The sequence below is a fragment of the Papio anubis genome, chromosome 16, assembly GCF_008728515.1.
Source record: "Papio anubis isolate 15944 chromosome 16, Panubis1.0, whole genome shotgun sequence".
Taxonomy (NCBI): domain Eukaryota; kingdom Metazoa; phylum Chordata; class Mammalia; order Primates; family Cercopithecidae; genus Papio; species Papio anubis.
Window position 1 is genome coordinate 34,631,252 of NC_044991.1, and position 24,224 is coordinate 34,655,475.

Below are 24,224 nucleotides of genomic sequence, written 5' to 3' on the forward strand. Positions count from 1 at the left end.
ACCAGGTGCTTGTGGGTGACCTTCCAACAGGGACCGCATTGCCCGGCTGACAGGCCTGGTCTATGTACTGTCCGGGCATCCCATACAGTTAGCACTCATTCACCCTCAAAAGCGTCCCATCTTGAAAATAAACTCTTGTCACTTGGTGCTTCAGGAACCTGGGCTTCTTCCACCAATTACTCTCCCAGATGCCCCAGTGCGCACGTGGGGCCGTCCTCTAGGGCCAGGCCTGGCTAGGGCGCACCCACACCTCCTTGGCCAGACGCTGTGGGCCAGGATGGGGCTCTGGCCCTTGCGGGAATGAGGGCGCCTAGCATAGGTGTGCACGTGGGCAGCCCCCACCCTGGGGCCCCTAAGTAAGCCGGGGCCTGCGACCAGGACAGTCAGGAGTTGCAACCTTGGTGATTTCTAGGAAGACATTAGAAAATGGGGTCAAAGGCCGGGTGCGGTGGCTCATACCTGCAGACCCAGCACTTTGGGAGGCCGAGGCAGGAGGATCACCTTAGGTCAGGAGTTCAAGACCAGCCTGGCCAACAGGGTGAAACCTCGTCTCTACTAAAGATACAAAAATTAGCCGGGCGTGGTGGCGCACGCCTGTAATCCCAGTTGAGGCAACAGAATCGCTTGAACCCGGGAGGCGGAGGTTGCAGTGAGCCGAGATCGTGCCACTTCACTCCAGCCTGGGTGAGACCCTGTTAAAAAAAAAAAAAGAAAGAAAATGGGATCAAGAAATGGGGGGTGGGGGGGGGGGAGTGGATTTCATGAACCTGCCTGCTCTGATGTGGCTGCATTTCCATCATGCATTGTCCTAAAAAAAGAAAAAGAAAAAAATAAAATGTAGACGTGGAGGGGTGGGGGAAATTGCACAGGCCGGTCCAGGCTGTGAGGCTGCCCCCTGCCAGGCACGACGAGGGTCAGCTCTGCCGCGCCGTGAGGAAACCGGCCAAGGAAACCCCTTGAATCTGGCGAGGTCCCGCCCTGAGATGCTCGGGGAACCAGACTGCCGAGCCCTGCCTCTGGGCCGATGCCAGCCCGGTTGCGGACTGGAGAAAACCGCAACGCCACCCTCGGAAATAGAATTCGGCCGCCGCGCTTGCACAGCTGGGTCCCCGACCCGGCCCGCGCCTGCGCAACTGGGCTCCCCCGGCCCGCGCCTGGGCAACTGGCCCCTCTCCCCAACGCAGCCCGCGCCTGCGCAACAGGGACCCTGTGACTCCCGCCTCCTGTCCCGCTTGCGCCTGCGCGGCAGGGTGCGCCCGCACCGCCCAGCCTGTGACGCCACGTGCATGTGGGCGGAGCCCAGGTCCTAGGGAATCGTGGGGTCGTATCCCGCTGGTGGAGGTTGGGGTGGCGCCGGCCGCGGCTGGGGAGCCCGAAAGACCGGCTGCCGCCTGCTGCCCGGAAAAGGGCACTCGTCTCCGTGGGTGTGACCGAGCGCGCGGTGCAGGGTAAGCGGCGGGCCGGGGCGCTGGCGGGGGCGGCCGGGGATCACCGATTGCAGGCGGGCCTCCCCACGCGGGCGCGCTGCGCTCCGGAGGACGGCCTCGGGGTCACTCGCACCCCGGCTCCCACCTCCTACTGCCTTCCTGTCCAGGCTTCATTAGGGCTCCCTGGACGTCTGGGCTCCGCTGACCGGTGGGGGACAAGTCCAGTGTTTTGGGCCACAGGGCGGGCCAAATAGCAGGGGCCTCTAGCCCCAGGGGGCCCCAGCCCTGCTGCGTTCATTCATTCAACCAGCTTTTGCGGACCCGCCCCCAGTCTGCGTCAGGAACAGGCCCCTCCGCTCCTGGATGAGCCCGGCGGGGAAGCCTCGCGTAGCAGTTTCTGGGAAACAGGTAGGATCAGGCCGCTCGGACGGGACTGAGGGTGTAAGGACGATTCACCCCGGCATTGGGGTGATGTCCCGAGGAGCTCATAGGTGGTCAGAGCGGTTCTGCCCGAGTTGACCTGTGAGCCGCGGATGCCCGGACCGAGGGAGGGAGAGCCCCTGATGTGGACAGACTAGACTCCTTCAGTGGAAAACATTCAACAGCCAGGAGAGCGTGGAAGAGGAAGGAGAGACGGGAGGGTGTTTTTATTATAAGTGCAAAGGAACCAGCCACCGGGAAGTGCCTGGGCAGCTCTGGGTGTCCCTCCAGGCACCTGTATTCCAATCTTACCTGCGCGAAGCCACACACCCACGTCACACAGGATGCGGGGAATTCAGCCATAGCCTGCAGGCGGGGAATCTTCCTTGGGAGAGGTGGATTACAAGGACTCTTCCTCCCACCCGCTGTGCAACAGCCATGGGCGGCGGGTAGTCATTTTTGAAGGACCTGGCAAGCACGGTACCAATCTCGAAGTTGCTTTTTGTCTCCCTCCCCTTGGCCTGGAGAGAGTGACTGGCTAGCGTGTGTGTCTGCCTCCTGAAGCTTCGGGTAAAGGACCAGGGAGATAGGCAGCCCTTTGTGTCAGGAGATCCGGAAGCGCCTCCCCTCCCATCGCCTCCTGTGTAAAGGAAACAGCAGGTGGTGTTGACAGGCCCTTCATGCACCGGTTTTTGCCAAGGAGAGAAAAACCTATTGAAACCTCCCAGGAGGATGAGTGGAAGTTTCTAATGTGCTTTATTTTTGGATACAGCGTGCATGGCAGGCATTTGCATTCATGGCCCTTCCGTGTACAGGAACTGAAAACCTGAAGAAACTGGCCAACAGATTAGGCAGCCATCAATCCACATCAGATGGCGCCTGTATTTCCAAGAGGTGGCTTGCCATCCCCATCTCCTAGAAAGCCAACCAGGGGACGGGGCAGCTCCTACCACCGACAACACTGCTCCACCCTCAGATTCTCCTCTCTGACTCCTGCCTGGAGGGTGGCCTCGGCAGGAGCCACACCTCTCTGTTTGCCTGTGTGCACCCTACTTCCTATCCCTGCCTCCCCTTGGTCCCCACCTGCTACCTTCCTTACAGCCTCATCCCACCCTCTCTCTCCTTTAAAGAACAGACTGAGATGACATTGTTTTCCTCAATGAGTCTGTCAGGGAGAACGTGATCAACAAATTCACGCTGTGGTGTTAGTGGTTCCCACAGAAACCCCATTGCCCCTCCTGCAGGTGTCTCAGCCATGGGCAACACTTTAATCTAGTGGAATGACATTGATGTTAAGATCTGGGCCACAGGGATATGGAGGTGACCTGTTCCTTGGGGAGAGGGTATGGTGAACATGATTGTAAGAACTCTTCTTCCCACCCCTGTGCATGAGCAAGGCTGTTCCTGGTTCTGTGCTCTCTCAGTACTGTGTTCTAGTTGGACTCTTGTTTTTGTCTTCCTGAACTTGGTGTGTAACTTCAGTAATTATGTCTATGTAAGGTATGTCTATGTATGTGAGTGTTTTTTGGATATCTAAAGTAGTCTTGTACTTACAGGGAAGGTGAAGTGATAAAGCACGTTCAATTTGGGGACTGAAGCTGGGGACTCTTGTGTGCTCCACCACACACTGACTGCAATCTCAGACAGGTCCGTTTACACACATTCCCAGGGCCTTGGTGCTGTCTTAGGGAAACCCAGGGCTGTGAGGTGGGCTTTGTGGGGCACTGGACACGGGACATGGCACATAAAGGGTTATTTTAAATGGGTAGACAATAAATAACTAGCAACTTTGCCTCTAGATTTAATATACCACCTGTGAATCTGATCATGTAGAATATGGTTCTTAGACTAACAAAGGACATGACAAGACTTGATTATGGGCCAGGTGTGGTGTCTCACACCTGTAATTCCAGCACTTTGGGAGGCCGAGGTGGGCAGATCATTTGAGGTCAGGAGTTTGAGAGCAGCCTGGCCAACATGGTGAAACACCGTCTGTACTAAAAATACAAAAATTAGCCGGGCATGGTGGTGTGTGCCTGTAATCCCAGGTACTTGGGAGGCTGAGGCAGGAGAATTGCTTGAACCTGGGAGGCGGAGGTTGCAGTGAGCCAAGATTGTGCCACTTCACTCCAGCCTAGGTGAGAGAGTGAGACTCTGTCTCAAAAAAAAAAAAAAAAAAAAAACTTGATTACATGAAAAGGATTTTATTAAACATATTCACAGTTGTAGGGTGTTACTATTGCTTTTTGTCCTCACTATTCATCCCTGGACTGTTTCAGAACTTTCTCTATAAATACTGTAATTTAATTAAACATTTGATGATTACTTAGAAACCTGAAACTTTGGGTTGCAGTCCACTAAGGAAGGGAGACTGTTGTGGTATGAGAGGCGCTACCTTGGAATGGACATTCCTAGTGCCATGTCTCTTCTCCCAATCTCAGCTAACGTTGCCTTAATGTGCATCATTCCCAGCCCCAAGCCTGTCACCTCTCATAGAGTCCATCCTATTTCTGGACCAGCCCCAAACCTGTCACTTCTCATAAGGCCTGCCCTGTTTCCCACTGATGTCCCACTGGCATATCAAACTCAGCATGTTGAAAACCTGATCACTGCTGCCTCCTGCCAAACGGTCCCTTCCCAGATGACCTGTTTCAGCTCGTGGCCATCACCCAGTCCTGTGGCATCTGTGATGCCTGCATCTTCCTCCTACTGCCCATTCTCCCCCTCAGTACACTGCTGAGCCATCAGCGGACCCCCTTCAACAAGTGCTGGCTGAGCAGCTGCTGGGCTCTGGTTTTGTGTTGGGTGTTGGAGGTTCTGGGATGGGGGCTGGTCCCTACTCCTGGAGTCTAACCAGATTGAGAGGGGCCTGGAAGAAGAACTGTACATGTCATGTGCTATGGAAATGGCAGAGCAGCCAGGAGCCCAAGGGAGGAGCTCCGCCAGCACATTTCAGCAGGAAGAATCTTAGTAAGGCATGATCTGTCTCCTTCGTTGAGAGAGTAGGGCGTGAGTGTGATCAGAACTGTAAAACATTTTGTATTTGACACAGTGGGTGGGCCCTGCTCTCTTTATCCCCATCCCTCACCCCACAGAGTTCCTTAAGTCCTATACCAACAGAACTTACTTCTGTTACCTGCCTGGCCTAGCCATTGAAGGATTTTAAATGTTGCGATAAAATAGGCATAACACAAAAGTTACCAACGTAACCCTTTTTAAACGTACAGTTCTGTGGCATTAAGTGCATTCACAACCACCATCACCATCTGTCTCCAGAACCTTTTCATGTTCCCCAACTGAAACTCTTTACCCAGTAAGTCCTCCTCACCCCCCTGCCCTCAGCACCTGCCCTTCTACCCTCTGTCTGTATGATTTGACAGCTCTAGGTAACTCATGTAAGTGGAATCCTACAATATTTGTCTTTTTGTGACTGGCTTATTTCACTTAGTGAAATGCCTTTAAGGCTTGTCCATGTTGTAGCATGTGTCAGAATTTCCTTCCTTTTTAAAACTGAATAATATTTCATTCAAAATTCCATTCAGTTCTAAATTGAATTTTGTGTATCCATCTGTCAATGGATGTTTGGATTATTTCTGTCTTGTCTGTTGTGAATAATGCTTCAGTGAATGTAAGTGTGTAGCTCTTTAAGATCCTGCTTTCAACTCTTTTGGAAGCGGGATTGCTGAACCATATGGTAGTTCTGGCTTTGATTTTCGGAGGAAGCTCCGTGCTGTTTTCCGAGGCAGCTGCACCATCTGACTTTCCCACCAGCAGCGCACAGGGGTTCCAGTTTCTCCACATCTTCACTAGTATTTGTTATTTTCTGTTTGTTTGATAGTGGCCATCCTAATATATGATGTGATGGGTCATTGCAGTTTTGCGTTTAGCTAATGACTCATGATGTTGAGCCTCTTTTGTATGCTTTTTATCTGTTATTTTTTAATCAGATTTTTGTGGTTGACTTTTAAGAGTTCTTTATATATTCTGATTATTAACCCCTTTCAGAGCAGACGTACTGTTTATCTATTTTCTCCTGTTCTGTAGGTTTTGTTTTCATTTTGTTGATTGTTTCTTTTGCTGGGTAGAAGCCATTTAGTTAATGTAATTCCACTTGTTTATTTTTGCTTTGATTGCCTGTGCTTTTGGTGTCATATCTAAGAAATCATTGCCAAATTCTTTACTATTTATCTTGGTGGATTTTGTGTTCAGGAATTTGTCCATTTCATCTAGGTTATCCAGTTTGTAGGCATACAGTTGTTCATAGTACTCTCTTATAATCATTTTTATTCCGTAAAATAGGTAGTAATGTCCCCTCTTTCATTCCAGATTACAGCTATTTGAGTCTTCTTTCTTTATTCCCTAGTCAGTCTAGCTAAAGGTTTGACAGTTACGTTGACTTTTGAAGAACCAAATTTTAGTTTCATTTATTTTCTCTATTTTTCTATTCTCTATCCTCCTCTAATCTTTATTATTTTCCTCCTCAATTTTTACTTTTTTTCTCCTCCTTTTTTCCTCCTCCTTTTTCTAGCTTTATGTTTAGTTTGTTCTTTCAGTAGTTATTTAAGGTGTACAGTTAGGTTGTTTGTTTGAGCCCTTTCTTCTCTTCTAAAGCAAGTGTTTACAGCTGTACATTTCCCTATTGGCACTGTTTTTGCTGCATCCCGTAAGTTTTGGAAGGTTGTGTTTTTGTTTTCACCTATCTCAAGGTATTTTCCAATTTTCGTTATGACTTCTTCTTTGACTCTTTGGTTGTTTAAGGTTGTGCTCTGCTGAATTTCCACATAATTGTGAATTATCCAGTTTTCCTTCTGCTGTTGATTTCTGGTGCCACCCCATTGTGACTGGAAAAGATGCTTTGTATGGTTTGGATTGTTTAAAATGCATTAAGGCATGTTTTGTAGCCCACCATCTGGCGTTGCATGTAGGGTGTTCTGTTACACTCTTGCTCTGTAGTGTCGTTTGAGTCCTCTGTTTCTTTGTTGATCTTCTGTCTCATTTTTCTATTATTCAAAGTGAGACATTTCAGTCTGCTAGTATAATAATATTACTATTATTGATAGTTGTCTATTTCTCTTCAATTTTATCAGTGTCTGGTTTATATATTTAGGGGTTTTGATGTTTGTTGCATGTATGTTAACAATCATTTTATATTCCCGGTGAATTGACTATTTTATCGTGATATAATGTACTTCTCTGTCTCTTGTGACAGTTTTTGACTTAAAGTCTCTTTTGTCTGATATTGGTATAGCAACCCCTGCTCTCCTTTGGTCACTCCTTGTGTTGACTCTTTTCCATTCTTTTACTTTCAGCCCATATGTGCTCTTAGATCTAAAGCGAGTTTCTTGTAGATAGAATATACAGCTGACCCTTGAACAATATGGGTTAGAGATACCAACCCCTCACCTGCAGTTGAAAATCCAAGTGTAACTTCAGTCTCGAATGCAGTGGTGCAATCATGGCTTACTGCAGCCTCGAACTCTGGGGCTCAAGTGATTCTCCCACCTCAGCCTCCCCAAGGAGCCTGGACTATAGGCGCACACCACCATGTCCAGCTAATTTTTTGATTTTTTGTAGAGACAGGTTCTCCCTATGCTGCCCAGGCTGGTCTCAAACTCCTGGGCTCAAAAAAAACCTCTCGCCTTCGCCTCCTAAACTAGTAGCCTACTGTTGAAGAAGCCTTACTGATAACATAAATAGTTGATTAACACATAGTTTGTATGTTATATGAATTATAATCTGTATTATTACTATGAGGTAAGCAGGTGAACAGAAAATGTTATTATAATAAGAAATCATAAGAAAGAGAAAATGTATTTGCTATTTAGTAAGTGGAAGTGGATTATCATAAAGGTCTTCATCTTCATTGTCTTCATGTCGAGTAAGCTAAGGAGCAGGTGAAAGAGGAAAGGTTGATCTTGCTGTCTCAGAGGTGGCAGGGGTGGAAGAAAATCTGGATATAAGTAGACCTGTGCAGTTCAAACCCATGTTGTTTGAGGGTCAGCTGTAGTCAGGTCTTGTTTTTTAATCTATTCTGTCAATCTGTGTCTCTTGATTGAGGAGTTAATCCATTTATATTTAAAGTAATTACTCATACGAAAAGACTTGTTTTTGCTATTTTGTTGTTTGTATATATTTTATAGCTTTTTTGTCCTTCATTACTACCTTCTTTTGTATTTAGTTGATTATCTGTAGGTTCCGTTTTTGATTCCCTTCTCATTTCCTTTTTTGTATATGCTATAGATATTTTCATCGTGGTTACAACCATAGGGATTGCATACATAACATCCTGAAGTTATAGCAATCTATTTTAAATTGATATCAACTTAATTTCAGTCAGTTCACAGTAACCTCTCCTTTACAATTCCATCTACCCCCACTTTGTTATTGATGTCACAGATTACATCTGTATGTATTGGGTATGTACCATTAGCATAAACCTGTAATTATTTTTATGCATATATCTTTTAAATCCTGAAGAAAATATTAAGTAGTGTTGCAGACCAATTGTACACTAATACTGGTTTCTAAATTTGTCCCTCCATTTGCCTTTGCTGGAGATGTTTGTATTTTCTTACAGCTTTTAGCTGCTGTCTAGTGGCCTTTTGTTTTAACTTCCAGGACTCCCTTTAGCAGTCTTGTAGGGCAGATCTAGTGGCAGTGAGCACCCACATCTTTTATTAATCTGGAAGTGTCTTAATTTCTCCCTCATTTGTGAAGGACAGTTTTGCTGAATATAGAACTCTCCATTGACGGATTTTTTTTTTTTTTTTTTTTTAGCAGTGCCTCTGGCCTCTGAGGTTTCTGCTAAGACATTGGCTAACAGTGTTATTGGGGATTCTTTGTATATTATGAGCTATTCTTTTGCTGCTTTCAATATTCTGCCTTTGTCTTTACACAGTTTGATTACATTGTGTCTTAGTGTGGGTCTCTTTGGGTTTATCTTATGTGGGGTTTACTGAACTTCTTGGATGTTTATATTCATGTCTTTAGTCAAATTTGGGAGGTTTTTAGCTATTCTTTCTTCACATAATTTCTCTGCCCCATTCTCTCTTCTCCTTCTTAGACTTCTATAATGTGCATGGTGCATGTGAGGGAGGCCCCTAAGTCCCTGAGGCTCTGCTTACTTTCCTCATTCTTTTGCTCCTCTGACTTGATATATTCAAATGTGCTGTGTTCAAGTTTGCTGATTCCTGTGCCGACTCAAATTCCTCTGGTCACAGTTTTCAGTTCAGTTTTGTATTTTTCAGCTCCACAATTTCTGTTTGATTCCTTTTTATAATTTCTCATTTTGTTGTCGTATGTTGTTTTCTTGATTTATTTTCATTCTTTATCTGTTTTCCTTCAGCTCTTTTAAAAGGCATATTTAAGATAGTCATTTTTAAGTCTTGGTCAAGTATATCCAGTGCCTGCATTTCTTCAGGGATGGATTCTGCCGCTTCATTTTCTTCCTCTGAGTGAGCTGTGTTTTCCCGTTTCTTTGTATGCCTTGTGAGTTTTTTGCTGAACATTGGGCATTTGAAAAACAGCTCCATGTCCCAGTCTTTGCAGACTAACTCTGTTTTGGGAATGGCCCCCACCAAATAGCAGGATATGTCTAAGCCTACGGATCAGCTCAGAATGAAGGCTGAAGTCTCCTCAGGTTTCTTCTGAGGATGCATCTTCCCTGGGCCTGTGTGTATGTTTTTTTTCAATTTCCCCATATTCGTGACTATTTAAAAATATCTTCAAGCTTCCCTTTGGAATATACCAAGAAATGTATTTGGAGTTACCTTTGTTTTTCTTTTTTTTTTTTTTTTTTTTTTTAGGCGGAGTCTTGCTCTGTTGCCCAGGCTGGAGCGCAGTGGCTTAATCTTGGCTCACTGCAAGCTTCGCCTCCTGGGTTCACACCATTCTCCTGCATCAGCCTCCTGAGTAGCTAGGACTACAGGCGCCCACCACCACACCCAGCTAGTTTTTTGTATTTTTTAGTAGAGACAGTGTATCACCGTGTTAGCCAAGATGATCTTGATCTCCTGACCTCATGATCCGCCTGCCTCGGCCTCCCAAAGTGCTGGGATTACAGGCGTGAGCCACCACGCCCGGCCCGGAGTTACCTTTGTTTCTCTATCATTGTAAATTTAGATTCTGGAATTGGGGTTTGGTGGTGTGATGTGTTGCTCACATGTGCCCGGAACTGCTGTTCCTAAAGGGACTTTGAGATCAAAGAACACATATTTAATCTCCCCTTTATGGCTTGGTTTTAGTTCCTCTTTCCAAGTTGAATAACCAGTTTTTCATTGCTGTTTTGTTTAAGTTGGTGTTGTGGTGCTTAATCTCAGTACCCTTAACTCTGAATTGTCAAATTTTGATAAAATGTGTGCCCTTTTTTTTTTTTTTTTGGTAAGAGAAAGCAGGTCTTAATGTCTGCCAGAACACAATTTATTTGCCTTGTTGGCTCCATTAAACTTTTACAAAGCTTTGAGTACATATATATCTTACTTTCCCAAAGTCTCCCCCAGTCCCTCTTTGGGCTTGAGATGTTCTACTGTATTTCTCACCTGTCATTCTTGCCCCAGGTATGCGTGGGGTTGTAGTCACCCTACAGCTTTGCCTAGCAGTGCTCACAACCATTTCCCTGACTTCCCATCTGAGCTCTGAGCTCAGAGTCAGGTGAAACAGAGATCTGTTCCTCAGGCAGCCCAGGACAGATTAGGATGTTGCAGAAAGGTCCGCTCCGCTGCCTCCAGTTCAAGGGAAGGAATTGGGAACCGGGCTGCTGCTTTCATCAGGCGGCGCCGTGCTGGGGAGGCATGGGGCAGGAGTGAGTGAAGCACCGCAGAGTTCCTGACATCCTGAATGTGACTGCTTCTGGGCTGGGCATTCTCTTGGTTGCTGTAGATCGTTGCCTGTTTTGCAGAGCTCCTATACAATATTTTAACCAGTCTCTAGTTGTTTTTAATGTTTCTCTGTGGGGGAACGAGGGCCTTTGAGCTTCTTCTTTTACCGTCTTGCTGTGTCCTCTCCCTGTTAATGGATTTTCTACAGGATTCTGTTGTGTGTCTGCTGACGTTATAGAAGGTGCAGGGGTGGAGGAGCAGCTTCTTCCATTCTAAAGAAGGGCTTGGATACCATGCTGGGCAGCAGCAGCACAAGACAAACTGAGTCCCTGCCCTGGGGGCTCATGGCCTAGATGGGAGACACAGACCTACAGGAACCAAGTCTATTAATACTGGTTTCATCACAGCTGGTGGTGGGTAAAGGGAGCTCAGAGAGTATGTGATGGGGCATGTGGAGGTTGGGGGCATCCGGGAAGGGGGTGGCAGTGACATTTCAGTGGAGGTTTCAGAATGAAAACACGGTGCCAGGGTGGTGGACCAGTATTCTGGGAATGGGTATCAGTCTGTGCCAGGGGCCTGAGGCAGGGAGAGGCTGAGTTCTAGGGGCAGAAGGCGGCACTGTTCTCAGAGCACTGTGGGCAAGGACAAAAGAGTGCGATGAAGCAGCAGGGGCCGACAGGAACAGGCCCAGGCAGAGGCTGCAACATGATCCTGAGAGCTGTAGGAAGCTCCTGAGTGTGGTGGGACCCAGGCCCAACATAGGGCTGGGGAGGGGCTGCACCTTGGCACCTGCCAGGAGAGCCTTTTTGCAGCCCTGCCCATGGCAGATGCTCAAGGAAGGGTGGTTTTCCTGTCTGCTGCCCCAGTGTGGGTAGCCAGGCCACTGGTGAGGCTTCTTCCCTCGGCACGGGGCACTGTGGCAGTGCTTGCCTTACCTCTCTGGGCCTGAGGATAGCCAGCTGTGGCCACAGGTGGGACCTCAGTAAGGAGGGGCCAGGAAGGGCCTGCTCCCTGTGCTCTGCCCCACTGGCCCTGTCCTTCCATTCTGCTGTGCCCCAACAGCCTCAGGTAGTGCAGGTCGCTGCTGACTTGCCCCTTGGACTGCCACTGCCCCCTCCTCAGCAGTGCAGCCATGCTGTCCTTGGCTTCACAGAGATGTCACCTCCTGCTGCCCTTCTGTAAAGCCCGCGTGTGGCACGTGCTTTCTCTGCAGCCTGTTCTGAGCACACTGAATCCCCAAAGTCACGAGGGGCTCTCCCATGAGCAGCCCCACCTTACAGATGAGGCTGGCCCCCTCGAGGGGCATCTTGCCCACTGTCATACGTGGCTGCAGGCAGAACCGGTACCCCTTCCAGCCCGGCACCCTCCTGACCCCTGCTCCCCTCGGAGTGGCCACTCACCAGGACTGCCTGAGAGAGTGAGCGGGGGACAGGCTGGTGGACGTTCCCCAGGGTTGGCGGCCCTAGATTCGGCCCACGCTTCTTGTCCTTTGAAGCCTCAGGTTCCTACATGCTGCCTCACACTGGAGCAGCCAATGAAACTTGAACAAATGCTTTCATTTTGGGTGTATTGATCCAAAAATAATGGTACCCAGTGAATTTTTTGCTACTCTAGTAGAATTTTTGTAGGCTTTGGAAGTACACAGACAATATTATCTCCTTGGCAGAAATGGGCTACGTGAATGAAAAAGGTATTCGTTATGAAACTTCCAGAAAAACGAGCTACATTTTTCAGGTTTGTCTGGGGCTCTCAGTAGTTGCCCAAGGGCTGGAGTTTAAACCTTTCGAAAAGTAAATTGCCTGAATAGAAGTATAACTGAGGATTGAAAGACTGAATCAGATATGTGCTTCTGTTCCCATGAACAGTTTGGGAACACCATTTACATGTGGCTTTTTTTTACATAAATCGCCATGTGTCCCAAGCTGCCGGTGGGACCCTCCCTTAGAGGAGGCAGCAGCTGTGGCCTGTGCGCCAGGTCAGCACCTGCAAGGTGTGCGACCTTGAGCAGGCTGTCCTGCCTTTATAAACCTCAGTTCCTCTTCCGTGAGATGGGCTCACACCTTCTGGAATCATTATGAGGATCAAATGAAGCTTCTGATTCCTGTGGGGAACATGGAGCGGTTTCAGGTTGAACATTTTGTCCCTGGACCTGGGGACGTCTGACTCTCCTTGGAACTTGGCACCCTAACGTGCTCTTCCTGCCTCTCCCCCTTCCCACCAGCAGCCGCAGCACGGTCCTTGGCAGACAAGGATGAGAAAAATATCCAACCACGGGAGCCTGCGGGTGGCGAAGGTGGCATACCCCCTGGGGCTGTGTGTGGGCCTGTTCATCTATGTTGCCTACATCAAGTGGCACCGGGCCACCGCCACCCAGGCCTTCTTCAGCATCACCAGGGCAGCCCCGGGGACCCGGTGGGGTCAGCAGGCCCACAGTCCCCAGGGGACAGCTGCAGACGGGCACGAGGTCTTCTACGGGATCATGTTTGATGCAGGAAGCACTGGCACCCGAGTACACGTCTTCCAGTTCGCCCGGCCCCCCAGAGGTACCCGCCTCTCATGGCAGGGCTCTCGGGATCTTCTCCCCTGTGCTACGGTGTTGGCCAGGTCCCCTGCCGCAGACTCACCTGGGAGCTTGTCTAAATGCAATTTCCCAGAGATGCTGACGCCGATGTAGGCTGGGGTCCAAGAATCTGAATTTCCCGGGAGTCCCAGATCATTCTTACACTAGTGAGTGGTGATCATGCTGAAGGGCAGCTGAGACCTTGAGGGTGTTTGGTGGCCCGTCCCCTCCCCACATTCACCAGCAGGTCAGGTGGCTAGGACCAGGATTTAGGCCAGTGGCTGCTTGGGGCTTTGTGGGGAGTTCAGGCAGGAAGTATCCCCAGATTCAGGCCCATGGGAGCCAGAAAATCAGGAAAGCCAGATAAATAGCAAAGGCTCCTGGGCTTGACCAGGAGCTGCCAGGTGGGCCAAGATGGCCAGGGGCAACAGCCGAGAGGGGTCTCAGCTGGAGAAGGGAACTGGAGCCTGGACCCCGTTGGCTGTGCTTCTAGGGTGGGCCTCAGGCCGGGATGGGCGGCTTCTCTTGAGGGGTCCCCCTTGCTACCCTTTCCTCTGCTCTCCGACCACCCTCTTCCTTTGGTTCCCTGATACCCGTCTCGTGCCTGTGACCCTGAGGTTCGCCCTCCATGTGTCTCTAGCCATAGCCAGTGAGAGTTTGCAGCCCCTGTCAGGCAGGTCCCCTGGTGTCCCACGCTCTTCTTGGCTGACCTAGAACCTGTGGGGTAGACACCATCCTGGCATTGCACGGTTCTGCTGGCGCTGGAGACTCCAAAGCTGGGTGGTGTATTGTATTTACTTTTGACTCCATTTATTTTGTAACTTATTACAGTAGTGAAATATTTAGATGCCATATATGCTTATCTCTAAAAGTGGCTTCAAAGCCTGTAATCCCAGCTATGCAGGAGGCTAAGGCAGGAGAATCGCTTGAATCTGGTGGGCGGAGGTTGCAGTGAGCCAAGATCATGCTATTGCACTCCAGCCTGGACAACAAGAATGAAACTCCATCTCAAAAAAAAAATTTTTAATGGAACTTTTTAAAACTTAATAATTAATTAAAAAGTAAAGCTTCTTCAAAGCTAAGTGTGCAATAGACATCAGCCTGCGATGCTTTTGGAGCCATGTCCCAGGGTTTTCTCTTTGGAGAGAAAATACCTTGCAAAAAGTTTTGTCCCTGATCTTTTCTGGTCCAGTCTTCGTGTCTGAATTTAGTATTCCTGCTTGTTGCATGCACGAGTTCATGCCACTCCTGATAGTTTAAAACAGTGCATTTTTTAAAGTGAAGAAAAAACCTAATCTTGAGAACCCTGTAATAAATTCATTTCAGAATCAAGGAAATGGTGTTCCTATTTTCAGTTTGAAGTCACTTGTCCTGTTCCTCTGTTTATTGAATTAGCAAGAATTAACTGTGTTAAAATGTAACACTGATGTAGTTGTTTTGTATGTAAATTATCTTCAGTTAAGTTGGATTTTTATTTTTTATTTATTTATTTATTTTTGAGATGGAGTCTTGCTCTGTCACCCAGGCTGGAGTGCAGTGGTGTGATCTTGGCTCACTGCAACCTCCGCCTCCCGTGTTCAAGCAATTCTCCTGCCTCAGCCTCCCAAGTAGCTGGGACTACAGGCACCCGCCACCACACCCAGCTAATTTTTTTGTATTTTTGGTAGAGACGGGGTTTCACCATATTCTCCAGGATGGTCTCAAACTCCTGACCTCATGATCTGCTCACCTCAGCCTCCCAAAGTGCTGGAATTACAGGCGTGAGCCACCGTGCCCAGCTGTAAAGTTGGATTCTTAAAAAGTAAAATGCAGGGCACAGTAGCTTGCAACTGTAGTCCCAGCTACTCAGAAGGCTGAGATAGGAGGATTGCTTGAGCCCAAAAGTTCAAGACCAGCCTGGGCAACATGCAAGAGCCCATCTCTTTAAAAAAAAAATAATTATAATAAATATAATTTTTAAAAAATAATAAGTAACGTTCTGGCCAAGACATTAGGTATTAGACTCATCTTTTTCTGATGAGCAAAGAGTCAGAATTTAGACAAGGAATAGCTGAAGGGCCCCTGCCACTTGGGGATTGGTCTGTATTGTCAGCGTCTGTCTTTAAAAAGTGTGGCTAGTTGTGATTGTATGTGTTCTCGTGTGTGTATTCATAGTTGTACCCTTTTCAACATGTTTTCCTCTTAGAAACTCCCACCTTGACCCATGAAACCTTCAAAGCACTGAAGCCAGGTCTTTCTGCCTATGCTGATGATGTTGAAAAGGTAAGGATCCTCTCCCGTGTCTCCCTGTTCAACTGCGGAATGTGTTCAAGCTAGTTCTTTTCCTTTGAATGTGGTAGGCTGTCTTCACAAGGGAAGAGGGCTTTGACGGTGCTGCCTGGGCATTTCACACCATTTGGGATGGTCAGATGAGAGAAGGTGTGCAGCACGTGAGCCCAAAGGAGAACGCACCCCCACCGGGCTCCATCCTCTGACTCCACTGTGCCAGTGCTCAGTTCTCCAACCTGGGGGTCCTGAGGTCTTGGTACAGGTCAGAAGCACAAATCCTACAAACTTACAAAAATCATTATTTGACAGTTTACTTATTCATATTTTTACACTAATTTTGTCTTGTGAATTTTGCATAATACATTTTTAATTTTTTGTTGTGGTTTCTGATTGAAGATAGCACACATTGACTGAAATAAAAAATTAACGTTGGCTGGGCCTGGTGGGTCACACATGCAATCCCAGCACTTTGGGAGGCTGGGGCAAGAGGATCTCTTGAGCCCAGGAGTTCAAGACCAGCCTGGGCAACAGAGGGAGAACCCCATTGCTACAAAATTTAAAAATCGGCTAGGCATGGTGGTACACACTGTCATCCCAGCTACTTGGGAGACTGAGGTGGGAGGATCACTTGGGCCTGGGAGGTCAAGGCTACAGTGAGCCACGATTGTGCCCCAGGTGACAGAGTGAGACTTTATATGTAAAGAAAAAAGTTAAAAACATGTTACGGGCTGGGCACAGTGGCTCACGCCTATAATCCCAGCACTTTGGGAGGCCGAGGCAGGTGGATTACCTGAGATCAGGAGTTCCAGACCAACCTGGCCAACATGGTGAAACCTCATCTCTACTAAAAATACAAAAATGAGCTGGGCGTGGTGGTTCCAGCTACTCGGGAGGCTGAGGCAGGAGAATCACTTGAACATGGGAGGCAGAGGTTGCAGTGAGCCGAGATTGCGCCGCTGCACTCCAGCCTGGGGGACAGAGTAAGACTCCAACCCCATCCAAAAACAATGTATTATGCAAAATCCGCAAAACCAAATAAATAGAAATTTAATTAAAATTGTCAAATAATGATTTATGTAAGCTTGTATCATTGCTACTTCTATCTCAAGTCCTTAAAGCTTACAGATGCACTAATGCAGGATGCATTACTGCAGGTTGCCTGATTTTCTACTGAGGCACCCACAAAATGGGCTATGGAGAGAGTTGTAACTTCCTTTTGGTTCAGGCATTTCTTAAGTCATGAGCTAGTACATTGCTCGTGTCCACAAATGTGTCATGGTCTCGGACAATGTAGTTCAAGCCTTGCTTTCCTGTAGCTTAGTTAAAAAAGAAACTGAAATTAGTGATTCTAGAGTGACCTTACAGTTAAACCTGATTAAATTAGATAAATTTAGAATAAGCTCCTAGGATTTTTAAGGCCTTAGTTGTTTGAGTAGGTGACACACATTCAAGTGGGACAAATGTCCACGCCCTCCAGGGTGACAGCACAGATGTCCCTCCTACTCCGGGCTGCCTCGGAGGCCCACGTCCTGGCTCTCTTAGCATCCTTTGAGGCTGGTTGATGTGTATGTAAACAGAGGCATCTGTGTTCTCCCCATTTTTACCTCACACCCATGGTGGCGTCCATACCGAGGCCCTTGGCTTTGCTGCTGAGCAGGATAGTTGGACAGCGTTTATGTCTGCATGTGCAGAGCTTCCTTAGTTTTTTTGGCTGAATGTTATTGCCTGGATGCTGCACACTTATCTCATGGAACCAGTCCCCTTCTGAAGGACATTTAGATAATGTCCAATTTTTCTCTCTTGACAGTAGAAAAAGGCTGCACCTGACACATACTTCATTATCCACACACGCAAGGGGCATCTCTCAGATGAATTCTCTATTTTTTTTTTTTCCCGAGATGAGGTCTCTCTCTGTCACCCAGGCTGGAGTGCAGTGGCACAATCACAGCTCACTGCAACCTCTGCCTCCTGGGCTCAAATTATCCTCCCACCTCAGCCTCCCGAGGAACTGGGACCATAGGTGCACACCGCAATGCCCGGCTAATATTTAAATGTTTTGTAGAGATGGGAGTCTTGCTGTGTTGCCCAGGGTGGTCTTGACCTCCTGGGCTCAAGTGATCCTCCCACCTTGGCCTCCCAAGACGAATTACTGGAGTGGGATTTCTGGATAGGAGGAATGTGTTTTTCCCTTGGACAGATGCAGCCCACGTGTCCCCACAGAATCACACCTGTCTACAACACCCGGCTGCCTTCCAGGCCTTCACTCTCATGCACACACCGACATAGGGCCCTATACAGCCTTGGGTTCTGGATCCAGCACTCTGGCAGGTGAAGTGACTCCTCGATGTAGGTGTCATGGGGGTTTAGTGCCAGGAGGGACCCCAGAATTGCCTAGTGCCACACCTTTGCAATGTCCAGCGAAGCTGAGGCTCACCTGAGATTGCCCGTGAGGATTGGCACAGGTCTGGGTGTGGGCTTAGGTCACCAGGCTGCAGTAGAACAGCAGGCTTATTCTCCTGACCTGTCCTCCCCCTGCCGTGTTTCACCTGGTCCCTGTGTTCCCACACACCTGCCAGTACCACTTGCGTCACTGTTTCCTGCAGATTTTGAAAATCAGGAAAAAAAAATTTATAAAAGCAAGGGCCAGGGATGGTGGCTGACACCTCTAATCATAGCACTTTGCGGGGCTGAGGTGGGAAATGGCTTGAGGCCAGGAGTTCAAGACCAACATGGGTAACACAGAGACATAGTGTCTCTATAAGAAGTTTTTTTTTCTTTTCTTTTTTCTTTTTTTTTTTTTTGAGATGGAGTCTCGCTGTGTCGCCCAGGCTGGAGTGTAGTGGCGCCATCTCGGCTCACTGCAAGCTCTGCCTCCCAGGTTCATGCCATTCTCCTGCCTCAGCCTCCTGGGTAGCTGGGACTATAGGCGCCCACCACCACACCTGGCTAATTTTTTGTATTTTTAGGAGAACGGGGTTTCACTGTGTTAACCAAGATGGTCTTGATCTCCTGACTTTGTGATCCACCTCAGCCTCCCAAAGTGCTGGGATTATAGGCGTGAGCCACCGCACCCGGCCAGAAGTTTTTAAAAATTAATTGGGCATCGTGGCTCCCGCCCTTGTCCCAGCTACTTGGAAGGCTGAGGCAGGAGGATCACTTGAGCCCAGGAATTCAAGGCTGCAAATGAGCTGTGATCAAGCCACTTCACTTTAGCCTGGGCAACACAGTGAGACTGTCTCCAGAAACCAAAAAAACCTGGAAGGGTGGAAGCAGCACGTGTGACCCTGTATGCTGCATTTGACAAACCCTGCTTTGCTCTTACCGTGTTCACAGAGCGCTCAGGGAATCCAGGAACTACTGGATGTTGCGAAACAGGACATTCCATTCGACTTCTGGAAGGCCACCCCTCTGGTCCTCAAGGCCACAGCTGGCTTACGCCTGTTACCTGGAGAAAAGGCCCAGAAGTTACTACAGAAGGTGAGCCTGGCCATTCCCCAGTGCCATTAGCCAGCCCCCAGGACCTACTGATGACTAAAAACACCTGCTGTCTCACCAGTGCCACACCATCAGGCAGGACACAGATGCTTCTAAAGAAAAGTTTGCAGCATCACTTTTAGGTGGAGGGGTGGTGGGCAGATGATACTTTGTTCCTTGTGACATTTAAGGTTATTCATGTTTTCTAGAGTGAATCTGTGTTTTACAGGAAGGAAAGCAGCTTGATTTTAGAAGTGTACTGTGGGCTGGGCGCAGTGGCTCATGCCTGTACTCCCAGTACTCTGGGAGGCCAAGGCGGGCAAATCATTTGAGCCCAGGAGTTCAAGGCCAGCCTGGCCAACATAGCAAGACCCCATCTCTACCAAAAACACAAAAATTAGTTGGGCGTTGTAGCGCATTCCTGTCATCCCAGCTACTTAGGAAGCTGAGGTGGGAGGATTGATTGAGCCCAGGAGGTCAAAGCTGCACTGAGCTGGTGATTATGCCACTGCACTCTAGCCTGGGCAGCAGAACAAAACCTTGTCTCAAAAAAATAAATAAAAATAAATAAAAGTGCATGGTGCCTTCAAGGGACTTGATCCTGGTCAGAAGTTGGTGTGTGCTGAGCCCCGGTGCTGCAGCTGAAGCCTGCTTGTTCCCCATGGCAGCTGCTCATCCTGCTCCTGGTCTGATGCTCATACATGACTGTCGAAGAGGCCCTGTGGCCTCTCCCAGTCCCGGCACGTCAGGGCCAGTGTGTCCCCAGCCGCCCAGCATTCCGCACTGGGTCCTCCTCACCCTCTGTGCTGCCTCCACCCATTTACTTGTGGGAGGAGGGCACAGGGCACGCCTGTCAGGGTCCCTCACAGGGTTGGATTGTGGGGCATGCGTGCAGGTGGGGTGTGCAGAGGTGCTGAAGCTTCTGTGGGTAGATTTTGCTGAAAGGTGGGCAAGAAAATACCCCGAGAGGCCAGGGCCCTGGTGAAGGTTGCTGTCTGCCTTGGAGGACTTCCGGCTCCTTTATCTCACATCCCAAAGCAGGGCAATGTTTAGAGCCCAGCAGGCCCAGTGTGCCCCAGCTTCCCCCAGTCTGTGCAGCCCCCAGAGCCCTTCTGAGCCCCAGCTGGCTTAGGACAGGGTCTCCAGGGCAGCATGGGCCTCAGCGAGCCCTGGCGGTAGATTAACTTGCAATGGATTAGAGAGGCCTGAACAGACTCGCAGAACATTGGCAGGTGCCCCTGGGGTTTCGTTACTGCCTGCCAATAGCATGATGCAAAACCCTTGACCATAAATTCTAAAGGATGAAGAAAGCTGATCTGAGTGCAGTAGTATTTGCAACTAATTGATCACAACCAGTTACAGATTTTTTTGTTCTTCTCCACCCACACTGCTTCACTTGACTGACTAGCTAGCTAGCTAAATAAATAAATATATTCATTCATTCATTCTAAAGGATGAATTAATGTCTCTCTTTACATTTAGGTGAAAGAAGTGTTTAAAGCATCGCCTTTCCTTGTAGGGGATGACTGTGTTTCCATCATGAACGGAACAGATGAAGGTAAAGTGTCTGGAAGCGCCTCTGTACGGTAGGGCTGTGCAGTGAGGTGGGCGGGAGCGATCCTGCTGCTTCTAACCATCCCCCACCCCGCCCCGTGTGGCAGCCTCCTCCCCTGTCAGGTGCTCAAGTGAAGAATCATGGCTGTTACAGCCCTGTTCTGAGTTACAATTGACATGTCACAAAAGGGTCTTTTTGGGGTCATTGTCAGAGACAGATTATCTTGACCAACCCCAAACCTGGCACGAATGGAGCTTCTAAAAAACATCGTGTTTTTAGTTTTAAGAACATCTGGAGAGAATCTCCAGTTGCCGCCACATTTAGAATGTTGTTGCATTGTTAATTCTAAGAGACATTTAAGGTTCCTCACTGGCTCCTGATGGGTCTTCAATATGACCTTGAGAATGAGTGTGTATGGAGGAGGAAGGGGAGCACTGTGTTCTTTTTCTGCTTCTTCCAAAAAGAGGAGGCCAGTAATAACCGGAGGAGAGAAGCGGCGTTTGGTGAAGTGCTTTAGGATTCAGTTTGCTGTCTCCCGGACAGTCGGCCGGAAGCTGCTGGATGCATTTACGAGAAATGCTCCTCTCTGCCGATGATCCAAAGGCTGGGTGTAGTGCAGAAGTGATCCCTTCGTGCTCCCCAGATCTGAAAATTGTCGTTTAACGGTCCTGTGCATTATGCTCTCAGCATCTCAAGTGATTAAAATAATGCCTGTGACACTCTCTTGTAGGCGTTTCGGCGTGGATCACCGTCAACTTCCTGACAGGTGTGTGCGCACTGCATCACAGAGGCTAGCCGCCACAGACGCCTGCGGAGGGCTCGGCCAGGCCTTTCGAGAGCAGGAGCCTCATTTCTGCTCTTTAAGATAACCCCTCAGGGTTTGGCAATGTTGCTGACTGACCATAGGGTGTTGGGGATGGATGGGGTCAGCCATCTGACTCACAAGTGTAGATGCTAGGAGTGGGGTGCTTCTCTGCAGATCTGGGGCATTTTTCTCCCAGCACAGCCCCTGCCCTGTCGCCTGCAGAACATCCACCAGGACCCCCATCCTCTCATTTCTAAGAGAAGTAATGAATCAAACCAGTCATATCTTCCAATATTGAATGTGATGTGAACGCTATTCACCTTCTAATTAGATTCCTCTGCTGTAGGTGGAACAGGGAACGGAAACATCTGTTTTTAGAAACAAGTGACAAGGAGTCAGTTTTCTTAGCGCATGTGGATTTTTGTCCCTTTGCTGGAATTATGGGAAAGAGCAGTGGTTCTGATGTACGTACAAAAAGGAAAGAAGTTTCCTGTCAGGTTTGCCCATTTGCCACTTTGGGGGATAGAAATGTTAGGAGGTGGGTTGGGAGCCTCCGCCTGAGATGCTCTGGGGAGTGGAGACGGGCTGATCAGAGCAGGGCCCAGCTCTTCCTGGGAGCTAGGCGAGCGGGCTCCCTCCCAGTTGATACGGCAGTTTCAGTATCTCCCCTGAAGGTTCGTGCTGTTCCGTCAGGATCCAAATTAAACCACAGCTGGTGGAGCCATTACTCTTGTCCCTTAGATGTATAGTGTATCCTTAAATGGAGATTTGTCAATAGTTGAGCTACTTCTCTGTCTTGTTTTTCTTTCCCCTGAGGGCCTGGCGTTCACCCTGGCTTTTCTGCTGTTCTCGCCATCTTACTAATGCCCCGTGCTGTTTTTGCTTGCTGTGCTCCAGGCAGCTTGAAAACTCCAGGAGGGAGCAGCGTGGGCATGCTGGACTTGGGCGGAGGATCCACTCAGATTGCCTTCCTGCCACGCGTAGAGGTAACGAGCCCCTGCCGACCACACGCTCTTCCCACCCCGAGGCCACCCCCCACATGGGGGTGCAGGGTGGGGCCTGCTGAGGTGCTGCAGGGTGGGGTTGGCCAGGCCTCTGGACCCCTGCGGTCATTTCCTCGTCTGAGAGCTGGACTCACTCACAGATGATGTTTCTGGCTTGGAGTTTTAATTCCACCAGGAAAAAAGCCAAAAACAGAAATTTGGTCTTTAGAGGGGTGATAAATTAGAGAATAACTAGAAACGTTTGGGCTAGAGGGTGTGAAGTGCTGCCTCCCTGCCCTTCAAGGTTCCAAAAGGAGCAAGAGCAGAAAGAAGATTTCGTCCAATTCGTAGGTTGGGAGGGAGCTTCCAACCTTTTCAATGAAAACACTTCCCATTGAGGCGTCTGCTGCTCTAAAAACAGTTCCCTCCTCACCCACTCATCCTCCTGTTGTGGGTAGTTTTCCATGGTAGGGTGGGCTTGTAGGTACTGATATGATCGTCGTCGTGGCTGTGCCGTGTTTGTCAGCATGGGAGGGGTTGCCTGTGGGAAGGAGGCACCGTTCTTCACTGGGATGTTGGCTCCTTGTTGCCTGCTCCTGTCTCGCAACCAGCAACCTAGTGAACAGCTCCTTTAATTGGCTGCACCTGACCATCCCCTTTCTTTCAAATGAATTCAGTGGGTGGAGGAGAATTTTCTAGAAAGACCAGCAGCAAGCATAGTTACCCTCGTTCTTCCCCAGGGCACCCTGCAGGCCTCCCCACCCGGCTACCTGACGGCACTGCGGATGTTTAACAGGACCTACAAACTCTATTCCTACAGGTCTGCTTTCGGGAATAGGCGTGGGGAGGCGCCATGGGGCGGGTGTGTAGCTCCTGGGGCCTCACATGGCCCTCTTGAGGTCATGGATGGCAGATCCTGGTATTCCTGTGCTGGGAATCCACCCAGACCTCTCTGTCCTCCTCCTCCCACCTCCTCTGTCCTCCTTTGTCCTTTAATTTGTCTACAGTATAGCATATTCCTCCTTGTGTGCTTATTCTGTTCTGCTTTGGAGAAGGTTTGAGAAGTGGGAGGAACCAGGGCTGCACAGGAGTGTTCCGGGCCACCTTTTGCCATGTGCAGGCTTCAGTCGATTCTTGTTACAAAGCAGGAGCATCCCAGACTGGGGTCGAGTCAGTCCCACTCGCCACAGTGTCTGCAGCTCCTGGATGAGCTTCTGCCATATGATAGGCCCTCGTGTGTTGAATTAATTAGCTAAGTTTCTTCAACTGACAGAAAGAGGCTTTTAGAAGGAGCAGAGAAGCTCACTAACTGCCTTGCTGCAAGCTCCCCCTTCCCCACTTGGGCTGGGTCTCAGAGGTGAGCCTGCCGTGCCCTGTACCTGCCATGGCAGCTGCCCTCACTAAGGTGTCGTTCCCACAGCTACCTCGGGCTCGGGCTGATGTCGGCACGCCTGGCGATCCTGGGCGGCGTGGAGGGGCAGCCTGGTGAGTGGACATGTTGCCCCGGGCCGGCTCTTGCAGTCTCTGCCCTCCATTGTCAGCGGGAATGAGGAGCCCCTCGGGAGGGCGGCAGCTTGGCCCTGGGGGAGAGGTCCCTCCTCCCCTTCCGCCCCACTGCTGTCCTGCTGCACGCTAGGCACCCGGCCGGGCCAGGGCATGCGAGTGGAGGGCTGTGCTGCAGATCTTGTTGGTGGCAACCTGATGGGGCAGGAACCCAGGGTGGTGGTGTACCTGTCCACGTTCCAAGGTATTTCTTTCTTTATTTTGGGACAATATCTCACTCGCTCTGTCACCCAGGCTGAAGTGCAGTAACATGATCCCAGCTCACTGCAGCCTCTGCCTTCCAGGTTCCAGCAATTCTCATGCCTCAGCCTCCCCAGTAGCTGGGACTACAGATGTGTACCACCACACCCAGC

General features: G+C 49.2%; 1 protein-coding gene across 12 annotated transcripts in view; it reads left to right on the forward strand.

Annotated features, from left to right (window-relative positions):
- The first annotated feature begins 1,248 nt into the window (after window positions 1-1,248).
- The window catches only part of ENTPD6 (ectonucleoside triphosphate diphosphohydrolase 6), a 30,478-nt gene continuing 7,502 nt past the window's right edge, over window positions 1,249-24,224 (forward strand). Inside the window, exons 1-11 of one of the 12 annotated variants that reach the window (XM_031656508.1) lie at window positions 1,340-1,448; window positions 3,404-3,494; window positions 12,885-13,206; window positions 15,409-15,485; window positions 18,825-18,968; window positions 20,448-20,523; window positions 21,251-21,286; window positions 22,223-22,311; window positions 23,049-23,128; window positions 23,729-23,793; window positions 23,945-24,055. In XM_031656508.1, coding sequence (XP_031512368.1) covers window positions 12,915-13,206; window positions 15,409-15,485; window positions 18,825-18,968; window positions 20,448-20,523; window positions 21,251-21,286; window positions 22,223-22,311; window positions 23,049-23,128; window positions 23,729-23,793; window positions 23,945-24,055 — 970 coding nt within the window. In that variant the 5' untranslated portion in view covers window positions 1,340-1,448; window positions 3,404-3,494; window positions 12,885-12,914. Of the gene's footprint in view, window positions 1,449-1,737; window positions 3,495-10,871; window positions 11,077-12,884; window positions 13,207-15,408; window positions 15,486-18,824; window positions 18,969-20,447; window positions 20,524-21,250; window positions 21,287-22,222; window positions 22,312-23,048; window positions 23,129-23,728; window positions 23,794-23,944; window positions 24,056-24,224 lie in introns of those variants that run through there. The other 11 variants (XM_017945090.3, XM_031656509.1, XM_017945088.3 and 8 more) reach the window with 11 other exon arrangements.